Source organism: Aulonocara sp. 'chitande type north' Nkhata Bay, linkage group LG5 (genome assembly GCF_057382095.1).
Source record: "Aulonocara sp. 'chitande type north' Nkhata Bay isolate Kocher_YH1m ecotype deep benthic linkage group LG5, A_spYH_male_GT1.1, whole genome shotgun sequence".
Classification (NCBI taxonomy): Eukaryota; Metazoa; Chordata; class Actinopteri; order Cichliformes; family Cichlidae; genus Aulonocara; species Aulonocara sp. 'chitande type north' Nkhata Bay.
In genome coordinates, this window is record NC_141348.1 from 14,132,155 (window position 1) to 14,146,092 (window position 13,938).

General features: G+C 41.8%; 1 protein-coding gene across 9 annotated transcripts in view; it reads left to right on the forward strand.

The window, feature by feature from the left end:
• The first annotated feature begins 1,990 nt into the window (after positions 1-1,990).
• Positions 1,991-13,938, forward strand: part of LOC147329983 (semaphorin-3F-like) — a 59,465-nt gene continuing 47,517 nt past the window's right edge. For all 9 annotated transcript variants that reach the window (XM_086291462.1, XM_086291463.1, XM_086291458.1 and 6 more), the window contains exons 1-2: positions 1,991-2,428; positions 4,348-4,528. In XM_086291462.1, coding sequence (XP_086147588.1) covers positions 4,411-4,528 — 118 coding nt within the window. In that variant the 5' untranslated portion in view covers positions 1,991-2,428; positions 4,348-4,410. The remainder of the gene's footprint in view (positions 2,429-4,347; positions 4,529-13,938) is intronic.

Sequence of the window (13,938 nt, forward strand, 5' to 3'; positions counted from 1 at the left end):
CACTTTCTTTCATCTCATTGGTTTGTATTTACGGCCTGTGACAAGTGTGTTTTACAGGCTCCAAGTAGCCCAGCAGAGTGCAAAAAAGCCGACTAATTTTTAATTTACAAATACAACTGCCTGCTTTGGAAGTTAAAATTAAGCATTCAGGGTGACCAGTGGAATAATTAACTATAACGTATGCCAAGTTTTGAGCCCAAAATCATTTAATGTAGCTTTAAATTCCATGCAAAAAGCAGCAAATCTCACATCTACCTGCATTTAATAATAAAGCTTTTAAATGCTAACCACTGCTTTCTATGAATGATTATCAAATAACTTTCTGCAGCCATGCATTAAACACGGTTTCCAAGTAAACATAGAACACAATGCAGACAAAAGAATGTAAAACCTATCAAAACATATCTGTCATCATCTAAGTTTTTTGAGATTCTAGCTGGTCAGATCTTCCTTTATTACGTTTTCTTTTTTAAAATTGTGCCAGATCTCTTCGGTGGGTGCCCTACAGCTTCAAATCCATAATGTTGTAGTAAGAGGTTTGGGATCATCTTTCTGACTAGCCAAGACACTTCCTGACCAAAGATGCTGTCCTGATGACCGTCTGTGATGCTCCAAAAACTGTGTACACTCTTTAACATTATTGATGCCTCTGAATCTGCAGGTTACCCAGGACAGACATAAATGAAGCCTCATGCAGTCATGGATGATGGCTCTTCAACTGTGTGGTGATAGTAAATCAAATGCTCCCTCTTCTCGTTAACCTGGAAAAGAGAATTTCAGTTTTTGATTGGTCATCCCACAGGACATTTTCCCCACTTTGCCTCAGTGTTAGACACGTTTGGAGAAAGCAGCTCTATTTCTAGTTTTCATGTGATTTTCAAGTGATTCTCAGCCTCTTGTGGGATTTCCACAAAGAATCCTACCTCTCTGTGGGTTATGAAAACAGTTTTGTTTTTTGGCCATGTCCCTGCCTACAGAGATTGTTATTCACTTTATGAATCTTTTAATTATGCAGTGCATCATATATGATAAAAACCCCAAATTCTTGGCAACTTTAGATGAACAAATCTTTATTTTAAACAATTTAAATTTAATATTAAGAAACTCAGCCCTGCTGAGTTCTTTTTATGCCCAGTCTGTCACTTATCATCTTAATTACTGACAGATTCTAAAACAGGTGTTTCATAGTTTTTTCTTGAGCACTGCACAACTTCCCCAGTCTTGTATTTCCCTGTCCCATCTGTTTTTGAAGCATGAAACTGGCTCCAGCTTCGATGCATGTCTATTTTTTAAAGGCTGTTTTTCAACATTTGTCTTTTGAGTTAAATTTGAAATGATTTGAAAAGTATTGTTGTCTGATTTAGTTTTCTATTTTACACATCTGTTTCTGGTTGGTATACAGCCTTTGAATTGCCAGTTTGTGAACACTTTCGGCTGTCTCATTGTATGACCGTATATCTATAAAAAGGACCCTAATCGTTATTTTCTACTTTGTTTTACAGACAAAGTAGAAAATAACTAATTATTAAAAAAAAGACTGATGACTTATTACACTGTCATAACACCACTGAAAGCCCATAGTTAACAAATAAAGACCGGCAGACAGTGGGACCTGGCGCAGAACACTTTGTCTCTGTTAGTGCGTTAATCCTGATCTTGTTTAAATAAGGTGTGAACCCCTGATAAAATCGTCACAAGGGGATGATCCTAAAACTTTCTGCTTTGATCTCTGTGTAATAATAAATGTTCCATGATGAAATGGTGATACAAATACACTTTCAGTCAGCTACGCGAGACCAGAGCACAGTATAAAGTCTATTCTCTGACTGTGGTATGATAAGGTAGTAAATCACGTCCGTCGTCCCCCCCCCCCCCAGGCTGGCAGGCTCACTGATGGGCGGCTCGGCTTGTCGCTGCCCGCCCTGTGGGTGTGTTTAAGGCAAATGGGCCTCTGCATCCACCTGCTAGCGCCCTGCCTCCCTACAGTCAGGAGCGCCCAACTTTCCGACGGAGCACACGCTACGCGTCTGGACACCGCGGGGACTTTTCTTGTATCGAGCGGCTTCCCCCCCCCCCCCACGAGATGTTGATTGTAGTCGTGCGACGACAGCATCCAATCGACTCTCGGTCACGCACAAGGTTCAGTTAGGAACATTTTCTCCCTTTTTATTTTCGCGCAACTGTAATTTTTCTCATTGTGTTCACTGACAACTCCGGGGCCAATAGACACGCAGTGCGCACAGGTACAAAGTGCCCCCACCCCACCTCCACCCCACTCCTGAACGGGGTTCGACCAGAAAGCCGCGCCGGGATTTTCTATTGTTATTACTGCTTTCAACTTGGAGAGAGAGAGAGAGAGTGATCGATCTGTTGGAATTGGTTTGTTCAATGACTTGCAAGGCTGAACTTATATCCGGAGACCCGTGAGGTAAGCCTGTATGGACTGTTCCTTTGTGATTATGTAGCTATGTATTTATTTTACACTTTATTTCCTTATTATGAATATCACGCAACATGTTACCTGCATACAGGATCGCGCTTTTTTTTGTCAAATACTTGAATTTATGATTGGCACCACGCCTTACCGACTCTCTCATTTTCTTTTTGAAACAATGAAACAGAAACAGCAAATTATGATCATTATTAATTTCCTTTGATCGGAAAATCAATTCCAGCGCGAATCATTATCACTGTTTATTTAATAGCTGTGCAGTTTACCGTGCGCTCTAATACCGCACCAGACTGTTTACAGTTCTGTCGTCCATGTGTAGCCAAGACTGCCAGTCTGTTACACACATTTCAGCGTGTTTCAGCAACATTCAACATTTTTGCATGAAATTTGTTTTATTATTATTATTCATTGCCGAAGAACACATTCATACATGCACGTGAATAAAGTTGTATAGTGTTTTATTTATTTTTACATACAATACAACACTGAGGAATTTCCCTGTGTCACGGTAACTGTGAAATGTTTTAAAAAATGTTTTTAATCGGCAGCAAATGCAGATGGTTATTTTCTTGTCTGCTGGATTAAAGCAGCGCTGTAGCCACTGAGCCCTGTCCATCCAGATTTTACTGGTTTCCGTCTGTAAGTTTTAATGATTGCATTACATTTGTTCAACACATGTCAGTTAATAAACTGTGAAGAAGCTGAGACCTTTTCTTCTTTTAAGCTATTTGGACTAATATGATGTTTCCATGACTAAAAGGGTTTTTGTTTTTTTGTTTTTTGTTTTTGTAAACTTTTGTATTAATATTTCATATCACTGTCTATGACATACATATTTGTATTTTTTACTTCATGGTACGGTGTGTCTTTCGCAATCCTCGGTGTCATCTGTGAGCGGTGCCTTGTTTGATTTCATGCGCTTGTGCGAAGGAGTTGGCCTCTCTCTTAGAATAAACAGCTGGATGGTTTACAAATTGTAAACAGCCGAGGTTTAAACAGCTGCTTTTACTCATAAATTCGCTTCAGCCAACCAGTCTGAAGACTGTTCTGCTCTGTTGAGGTCTCTGAAGGTGCTTTTGAGGTGGAAATTCGTCCAATGTTTGAAGTGTCAGTGGTTTGTGCGGAGAGGAGATATGCAGGCTGTAGGTGTCCGGTCAGTGAGCTCAGGGAGGCTTTATGGGAACAAAGGTGGAAAAGAAAAGTTTTGCAGGTAAAGAGGTAGCCGCATACACGAGTATTTCTTATGGTCAGTCACATATGTGTGAAACATCAGCTGCTTAAAGGTATCTATACTTCATCAACAATTAATGTCACCACCTTTTTTTTAGTTGTTCAGCTTTGAGGCTGTCATTACTTGCAGGCCTTTTCTTTAATCAACAGCTAAGACCTGTATTTGAGATGCATCAATCACAATGTTATTTTTGTGCTATTTTCCTTAAGTAAGTGTGAAGTTGTGGTATAGCCTGGCATTAGGTGAACCCAGTAATTACAGCGTGGTGTCATGATGCAGGAATGCATTTTGGTTGCGTGTAGAGGAGCAGAAGAAAAGCTTCAGTGGAGTCAGCGCGATCCTGCCATTATTTTGTCGCGCTCTGAAAAACAAACATAATTTTTACCAAATGGAAGCAATGTGCAAGTCTCTAAAAGTCTGGCTCCTTTCCATTAGGACTCATCAGTTTAATGAAGCTCCCAGAAATCTGGGCGTAAACTCTGCACCTCGGTGCGGTGTCGCCCAAAACTCGCAGTGTGATGGGGCCCTTGGGAGATACAGATTTGACGCGTCACATAAAATTATAAATGAAAAACAGGCTCACGGTGGCAGATTCTTTTTTGGTTTTAAGTGTAAAGTAGAGTCAGCATCTTCTCTTCTCACGTGTTTCTTTTTGTCCCTGCAGATTTAAAAAAACAAACAAAAAAAACAAAAAGCAGCCTTTGGAGCTACAGGAGGTTGGTCCACCATGCAGCTGGACGGTCTGTGGACGGTCCACACCCTCCTGGCACTGTGCGGCTTGGCTTTTGGGAACCAAGTGAGCAATGAGCCACTGGCCGCGCCCCGTGTCTTCATCTCTTTTAAAGGTGGGAACCTGAACTGCTCTCTTCTACCCTCATCTTCCCTCTTGCTTCTAATTCTTGGTTTACTCCTGGCTTTCCTGTGTTTTAGTCAGTGCTGGTTTTTCCTCTGCCATGAGTTTGCTCACCGGCTGACTGATGAAATGACAGTTGTGCAATTGGAGTGATTGTGGCTTTGATAAGTTCTTGAGGGTTTTTCAGAGGAAGAACTTAGAGCATCACCAGAGCAGCGCTGCGCAGACCACAAACAAATCATGCAACTCTCATACGCACGCTGCTCCATTTCCTCAGACCTCCAGGCATCATAATAACCACCAGATGCTCCCACTGGCCTGTATTGCACAAATACAAACACAAACAGTGACGGAGCAGATGCACATATTGAGAAATGTGTACGTCTCGCCCATTTTGAGAGCATATACATGATTATTGTTTTAGTTAATCAAATGCAGTGTCTTTATCTTCAGTCTTCTTTAGTACTGAATCTCTAAATTGGAGCCACAAAGAGAGATGGGATAATAAGGAGCATGTAATAACTCCATGGCCATTATGTGATTATTCTCTGGTGAAGCAGATGCACTTTGGGAGGCGGGGGGAGGTTGTATTTGTGCGTTCCATCGGCCATACAGATTAGGTGAGATGGTCTTCCGGGTTCTCCGGGGTGCAGAGTGAGAGAGAGGGTATTACCAAGAGCAAATTGCCAGGATCAGCCAAGCAGAGCGACATCCCCGGGGCCTGTCCTGCTCGTAGATCAAGCCTTTGATTAGCATCCAGAGAAAAGCTCGGGGAGCAAGCGGCAGCTCCCCTGTTTGCTTTTGCTTTCTTCGTTTCCCAGCGCTCCCTGGTAGTACAAGTTGACTTAATTAAGTGGACTGGCACAGTTCATTGTCGAAGGCGTTTTCCTGCTTTAATCAAGTGGGATTTAACACACCAGTGAGCTCACATCCCGAGTTCAGCAGTTTTTTCATTTTCCAGATATCATCTTAGTGCTGTGTTGTTTTAGAGAGAACTGTGCAAATTGTTTGTGTGCGTGTTGTTGGTTTTTTTACTCTATAAGCTGTTCTGTGTCCAGTGAGCTTGTGTATAGGTTCATCTTTGGATGGCTGAACTTATATATTTGAAAGCGACAGACTACAGGCGCTGTTCTTTGGCTGACAAGGAAAAAGCTGGGCACTGCTGCTTACCTGTGTATGTTTGCCTCTCTAGTCAATATGAATTTCACAGTCTACTGCTACTGCCTCTCTCAGAGGAATGCACCCCCCTCTCCATTCAATATTATGACTCCCTCTGCCTTAATTGCTTTTTTGAGAGGGGCCTTGTAGTCCTTACCTTGGCAAGCTGGCTGCACTTCCCCTGATGCATCATGATGTGTAAAGTTTTTTGCTTGAGCTGTTTGGGAAGGCAGTTTGCCTCTGAGCGGCGGCATAAATGGAACACAGCTTGAAGACAAGTATGGGCAATATGCAGGTCTTTTATGGTGAGACTACAGGAGGGTATGAGTTAATTTTCAGGTCCCACTTCATAATTATTGATCATTATGCCAGTGAGTCACCCTGTGAAGAAAAATCTTAAATTGCAGCTATAAAGCTGCTTGTCTGTGCTGAACTAAACACATGTTTCAAACTGATTAACTTGGTAGCAGAGCAGCGAGGTTAAGAACCATGACCTCTGTCTGGGAGGCCCTCACTTCCCTATTAAAGCAGGTAGAGTAAATCATGGGACCTAATTGCTTTTGCCTTTCCTCCATGTCGCGTGTGCAGCTTTTATAGCAGGAAAACACGTTCGGCGATGCTAAAATAACTCTCTCAGTGTACTTAGAGGACACGGGAAGTTGAACAATGTATCTGCTCATATGCATTTGATAAAAGATTTGTGTTTGCAAAATCTAATGGATAAAAAGTCTAACGGATAAACTTAGCAAGTAGACTTTGTTCAGGCTTATCAGCTGAGGAGAAAGGGCAACTCTGGCTGAAGAAGCCTTCCTCACTTTAAACAGCAAAAAGCTGTAGTCAGTGTCAGATGAGCAAATTGGGGACAAAGCAAACCCATAACAACTAATCAAGTGACTTTTTTTTTAAGTCGACTGGCATGATAGACTCTTATCAGATAAGTAGCTTATTTACACAGTGAAAGTTTTGATATTAAAATATCTTCCTGTTTGGGGACTGAATCAATTATGGTTTCAATAACAGTTTTTAACACACAGTAATGCACGTTTTCTTCTGTTTTAATGATTTTAATGGAGACATGCATCCTGTGGAGATGAAAACCTGTCTATTGTAATAATCACTTTCTGGCATCTTTGAGCTAAGTTATCTTAAATAAAGCAACCAGTCTTCGTTTAACACCAGATACAGTGCATTAGTGAAGTGATGGGCAGAATTGTGTATGTGCTCCACCCTTTTCTCTGAGACTCCCAAGTCACGCAAGATCTGAGTTTCAACATTTTAAGAGTTACATTTTTTCTTTTTTTTAAAATCTTTTAAATGTTCTGCTTATATCACGCTGTGTTGCAGAAAACATGGCATTTTCTAAATGGACAAAACACTCCAGGGAGGAGGGAAAAAGTCATGCTGCTTCTGTTGGCCCACATTTCTGCTATAACATGTTTCAGTTCCTGCATAAAGTAGATCCAAATCTAAATCCATACTAATGGCTCTGCTACTCTGGGCACATGAACTTTAGCCTCATCTGGGCTGCTGTGAGTTCATATGCTTAAAATAATCGCAGAACATCACTTAGGCTGTGCTGTGTTCTTCAAATGCTTTAAATGCAGTTGTTGACATAATGGGCGTGACCGGTGATTACGAAAAAAAGAGAGAAGAAGAAGCCTTTTAATGTAAAGTTTTTCTTAGTCTGCTTAATTGCTAAGGCAGACGGCAAACGTCAGCTCAGAACAAACAGAGGCACGGGGTCAAGAGTCTCCATGCAAATTTTCACTTTGAAAAGTCAGGCCAGCATAATCTACCGCTGAGGGTGGAGCCATGTCTTGCACCACAAAAGAGCACTTCAGAATTATCACCTTTTGGAAACAAGCTTCTCACACTTAACTTCAGCAATGCCACTCTGTCCCGTCAGTACAAGTAAAAAGTCCTTTAAATGCCATAACATCATCAGGATTACAGCACACTAGCCCCCACCTCCTCCCTCTGACTGCGCATGAGGCCAAAGCCACCGGGATGACGGCAGAATGTGGGTCAGCTCCGCTACAATAAACAGGCTCGCCACAGGCAGTGCAGGTGGCAGTAAGAGAAAGCCACCCTGGCTCATCATTAAGCCACATATTTCTCATCTGCACGCCCTCCTGTGAACGGCAAACAGCGGGCTACTATTTTTACCCCACAGGAAAGTCTGTAGTCTATATTGGGTGAGAGTGCATGTGTGTTTTGGTGGGTGGGTGGCAGCGTAGAGGGTTAGAAACTTCCCTTTGGGGTTAAATGCCAGGCATTCTGGTATGTGTCAACCCGTGTTATGGGGTGGTTATGTTTCTGTTTAGCTTTTAATTCCATCGAGTAACAACAGATGAGGATCAAATCTGAAACTGTCATGTAAAAAGCAGTGTAGCAGGGAAGTAGCTGCTTCGATAAGTCAGTAGTTTGGTATCGCTTCGACTTTGGGCTCGGCCTTTTACAACCAGCCTGTCACTTGTCTAGTAAATGTTTAAACTGTTATTGCTGTTGTTCACACAACACATTCCCATGGTCACTTTCTTCTTTGGAGCTATAGATTAGTTGCCCGAATGAACCCAGGCTCTTAACACTTGTGACCTTATCGGCGTGCATGTTTGAGTCTGAAGCCTTAAGTGTTTATTCAGCATTGATTGTTTCAGTGACAAATGCAGTTTAAACTTTTGATCTTTTGTATTATTACTTGTGCATTTGCTGACAGTAATAACAACCTGCAGCTTCCCTTTCAGTTTCTTGATGCACATCTGACTTGCTTCAAGCATACTGGTAGAATTTCACCCTCGCAGTAATATTGCAATGGTGCCCGACCGCGTGCATAAGCCACGAAACCACTGACCCTGTCGTCTGGGGCTGCTGCTGATGTTTTGCTGTGATCTCTAATTACTGTTTGCGAGGCCTGAGTCCATATAACCCCACGGCAGTAGAGTAATGACTGAAAAAGCACTGAAAACCACTATTACTTTGGCCACGTCCCAGACCTCAGCTTGTCTCCACAGCAGCTAAGCTCAGTTATATTTAGTGTAAAACTCTCTTCTCCCTCGGCAGCCACACAGAAGTCATTTGTGGCACTGTGGTTAACCACTGAACGCAAACGGCCAAGTGGTGACGGTGGTTTAAGTGCAAGTGTAGTTTGGTCCGGAGCAACTTGTGCTCTGCTGCGATCCAGCTGTCAAAAGTGTCACTTAATTGTAACGTCCAACTTGGCCTGGAAACCACTGACTTTTAATTTAATGGAGTGGGTGTAGAGAAGAGTGTGTATATTAAAGAAAAAAGAGGCTGAGCCCGATGTTCCAGGAAATGGTGTTAATCCTCCGCTGCGGTGTACATGACTTCAAAACATTTGTATTTGTAACGGCCGCTCCTTAAACTTTATGGGGAAAATTTGTCTCTCATTTATAATCACTGCTGAGGACTTTAGAATTCACACATTTGTTTTAATTTATGGACATAACTTCTGTTGCGTGGTTTTCCTATAACTTCACACGTGTGAGGAAACACATTAAGTGGGGATTTGTGCTCAAGCAATTAAAAGCTGAGTTCATGTTAAAATGGGATGCAGTTCAGCCTGAAATCTATTTATCTCTCTGGCCAAGCTAATTTCTGAGCACAGCATGGTTTATGTTCACTTCATTGAGCTTCATTTAAATCTTTTTAGCAGTTGGCGTAAATGAAATGTGACTGCTGGTCTGCAGCAGTCCTCACCCAACTTTAGGCATGAATGCTTGTCTGGTCACAGGTAATCAGTGAACGCTTCACAGCGGTATACGTCCAACGGCCTCAGACTGAGAGGTCAGACTCTGGGATCGATTATCTGTCTGTCTCTGCCCCCCTGCAACCTTAACTCTGCCCCCTATTTGGTGGATGACTGATAGTACCGTGATTACATTTTATTTCTGGACCACTGAGTCTATTGTTTTGATTGGAATGCACTGAAGATGAAAAATAACAGCGTACTTTTCACTTAAAGCACAGTGTCATTAGAATTTGTGTCTGTGGATAATATTTTAATGTGATTCGCAATGAATCAATATGTGTTGCAGGTTCTAATTATTCTTTTCTTCAAGTTTTACTCACATCCGTAATGAAAAGTAATGTAATCTGTAATGCATAATTGCTTTTAAATGTGCTAAGAATTTATCGTCATAAAGTTTTGCAATTGAATTTATTCATCTGTTGGCCATAGACTGCAGTACTGCAGGAGACAGTGCTCCTGCCACCCTCACCCCTCTACTTGTCAGGTATATGTGTGGGACAGACGTGTGATATTCCCTGAAGAGATGAGTCTGTTGGCTCCTTTCAGCATGTTGCCCCTGAATCCAGCAGTAAGCTGATGCCCCGTCTCTATCAGTGCCAATTTCCTTCTGCAAATAAACTCGCGTTCACAGTGTCATCTCATAGCCAACCGTTAGCTCTGTCTGAGCCTCCCACCTGGCGCTGATGCTGCGCCTCCTGGAATATGTGTTTTATCCTCTCACTGCCAATCGCTGTTAAATGCGCACAGGCTTTTCTTTATGATGGTCCATGAATTGACTCATTGTGTTTCAGTGTTATTGAATATAGCCGCTTGGCACCTCTGCTTGATTCTAATGCCATATGGCTGTGAGGTTGTAAAGAGTATCACATGCTGCTTGGGTGGTCCTAAGGTTTGATAAAAGAGGGAGTAGTATCATTGTTGGGATTCTCTTTCTTCAGCATATGGTTACTGGATGTAGGGAGTGTGTGTGTGTGTGCAGGTGTGTGTGTGTGTGTATGTGTGTGTGTGTGTGTGCGTGCAGGTGTGTGCAGGTGCAGAGTTGTTAAGAGAGAACATTGTTCTTATGCTTCTGATGATTGTGGGCAACCAATGAAGGTGACAGCTGATCCCCCACGCACCACTCCCATCCACAACCAGTTGTGCTGCCCCTCATTGAGTGTCCTTCCTGTTAAAAGGGGGATTTTTCATTCCCATTGTCATCAAGTGGTCATTCATTCAAAAAAATATATCCAACATGCTGACTTTCAGTTCTACCAAATTCTATCTGTGACTTTCTGCACATATTTATACTTCACACCTGCACATATGGATAGTATGCATTCAATTGTTTTATAGTGTTGGTTGTGTGTGTGTGTATGTATGTATGTATATATATATATATATGTATATGTATGTGTGTGTGTGCTTCTTTTCATGTGTGCCGAGAATTACCAAATTAAATTTCTTTACGTGTGAACATATAATCACAATAAAGGACTGTTCTTCTTCTTCTTTCAGTTAGTTGAATACATACATACACAATTTCTTTTACAATAGGTCTGTATAATATTAATTAATTTAATGGAATCTGATCAAATGAAATTTACTTGATCGGTATGCAGTTTATGCGAAGCATATTTTCCAAGCATATTGATTATTATTATTGTTTATTTATTATTATTATTATTATTATTATTTGAATAAATAAACTTTTGATTTGATATATTTCAGTTGCATTTTACTCTTAAAATTATTGCTTCATGTTTATGAGAATAAACAACATTGTTTTTAGGGTAGGGGTCTGATTGATAGGATCTTACAATATGAAGCACCTGGAAGTGACTGTTGTTGTGATTTGGTGCCATAGAAACAAAGTTGAGTTGAACTGAATTAAAAATGGTTGCTGTAACCAATTAACAGTTTAACTACTGGTCATATTGGGTAAAGAAAAGCCTGAACTAATTTCAGAAGCCTGAACTGGTAAATAACTCCACTCTAACCATAACATATCAAAATAGCTGCCAAATAGTCTGTTAATTTCAGCTCAGCTCTAATCGAACTCTTATGCCTTAATGTCCTTTTTCCTTCTACTACTTAGCTAACTTTCTCTGGCATCGGAACTACAGTAAATGCACGGGGACTGGGGTGTTTTGGATTCCTGGCGTGTCAGCGGCGCTCTCTTTTTGCATCTGCAGTATGAGATCTGTCATATCGAGAGCAGGGCGTTTGCGCTTTGGTCAGGGTTTCACCTGACGAGCAGCCTTCTGAGTCAGGTGACTCGCCAGTGAAACCGACATGGTCTCTCAAAATGAATGAGGACCCAGTGTTGTCTCTCCATCTTGTCTTTCAAGGGCATGTTGCTGCATCTAATGCCGCCACCCTGACTCTCCTCACAAGACTGAAAAATACCACCCAAACTGTCCAGATATTGTTGTAATTTTTTCTTTCTTTCCTCCAGTAGCTATCTGTTGCACATATGTTTTCTATTTATGGAACTGTACACTCTTCCAGTTTTTTATGAAATTGCCAAAATATGCAGGTTTAGAGCACTAGAGATCTCAAACCGAGCAGAGGACGTGGTTATGTCACAGTATGGACAAATGTGTTGGAGTCGTAAATTATTTTGCATGTTGAAACCAAGTAATGAGGTTAGATGATGTACTTTGTTAGTTTCTGTAATCACAACAAGCTGCCAGGGAAAGGTTTTACTGCCAACAGTAGCCTAAAACTTCTCAAAGGAGAAAACCGTCAGTCACCCTTTGTTGTCATTGTACTACATTTTCCTTTGTTGAGGAAACTGATAATAGATAATGATGTAGCATTCCCAGCCTTGACATCTTGGTAACCTGGTTGGTATCTAGCACACCTGCCAGTCTTCTAGGCTCGTTCTTTCCAGGTGGCATAATTAAGACTTCCTGTGGGACTTCATGTCTTTTCTCACTTGTGAAAACAGGGCATTACCGGAGACCGGATGAACAGGTTGAAGACTCAGACTAGCTTTGTCTTTGCACTGCTGCTGAGGCTGAACATTGTATATTCTTAGCACCAGTGTTTCTCTTGTGGCAGATTAAGGTGTCAGGGAGAATAATGGTCCAGAAGGCTTACACAAGTTCTTGGATCCAGCTCAACCTGCGCCCAAGTTTCACAAAAGGTTTACGGTTTCGAATGTGGCATTGTGTGTTTTCCTTTAGGAAAATGTAACTCAAGAGAAACATGGTAAAAAAGACAGGAAGCTGTACACAGAGGTGTGGGAGTAAGATAATGAGACAGGTAAAATGAATTCAGTGGTTGCCCAGGTGAATGGCACCTGCTTTGAAGTGCTTCTTTGTCTTGTCATCTGGGCAGATGGATGACTTGATCCCTATCACGGTCTAATACTCACCAATTTCTGTTATCTTAGATCATCAGACAGAGAATTGTCGTTGCTTTTTGAGACTTAAAACTGTGGATGGTATTCAGGTTTGAGTCATTTATCTGCTCCTGAACACTTCCCTTGAAGCCAGCCTGTCAAAGCACTCTTTTCATTGCAGCTCATCCAGAACACTGAACCACCTTGTCTTCAACCTCTGCAAATTCACCCCGCCACCCCCAACGCCAACCCCCTACCGGGGCTGTATGTAGACGTTCATATCATATTCAAAGCACAGTTTTGCCATACCAGGTTTTGAAGGTAACAGTCCCTTTCCTCTCCTGCCTTGTACCTCCTGGTCTGTGACTTTAGTCCTGCACACCACCCCAAACTTCCCCGGGGTAAGCTGCAAAAAGACACTTGGCTCGTTTTTTGCTGCAAACAGCCAAATCATCACTTGTTCGTTCTTGTTCCTTACTTAAGGCTTCTGAATGCTTACCTCACTCTAGCCTAAAGAGTACAATCAGTCCACGTCTGTAGTTGCAGGCTTTTAACGTTATCTCTTCACGAGGTATCTCATATCACCCTCATATCAAGACGCTAAGTATATAGGAGTTGCTCAGGAAGGTCAAGTGGGAGGGAGTGACCCAGACACGGGAGGTCAAGGCCACTGTCACCTTCTGATCTACAACCTCAACATTATTTCTCACCCTCTGACGCTGGGGGGTAGTATTTCAGATGCCTCTTGCAGACTTGGAACTCCTAAGATGAGCCCTTTTTTCGTCCCTGCAGTAAATCCACCATAGCTGAGATGGTGCAATGCACTGTGACGTCATAGACTGCATATTGCCAGTACAGATTAAATGCTGCACTGGACCATCAGTTTGTTAACTGTCAAGACAGAAATGCTGATAATGTTAATGGTATGTTTTCTATGCTTTTGCTGTGTAAACATATTTACTGTGATATCTGACAGCTTGTTTCAATGAGGCCCCAAATTGCTCCCGATGGTCAGGCCGCTACCTTTCATAGCAGCTCTCTGTGTGTGAGGTCGGTCCAAGTACTTGAGCACTTTGGACAAGCATAGGTTTACTATGTACAGTATGAAATGATTTGTTTTACAACTAAAAGATACTGTAGACCATTT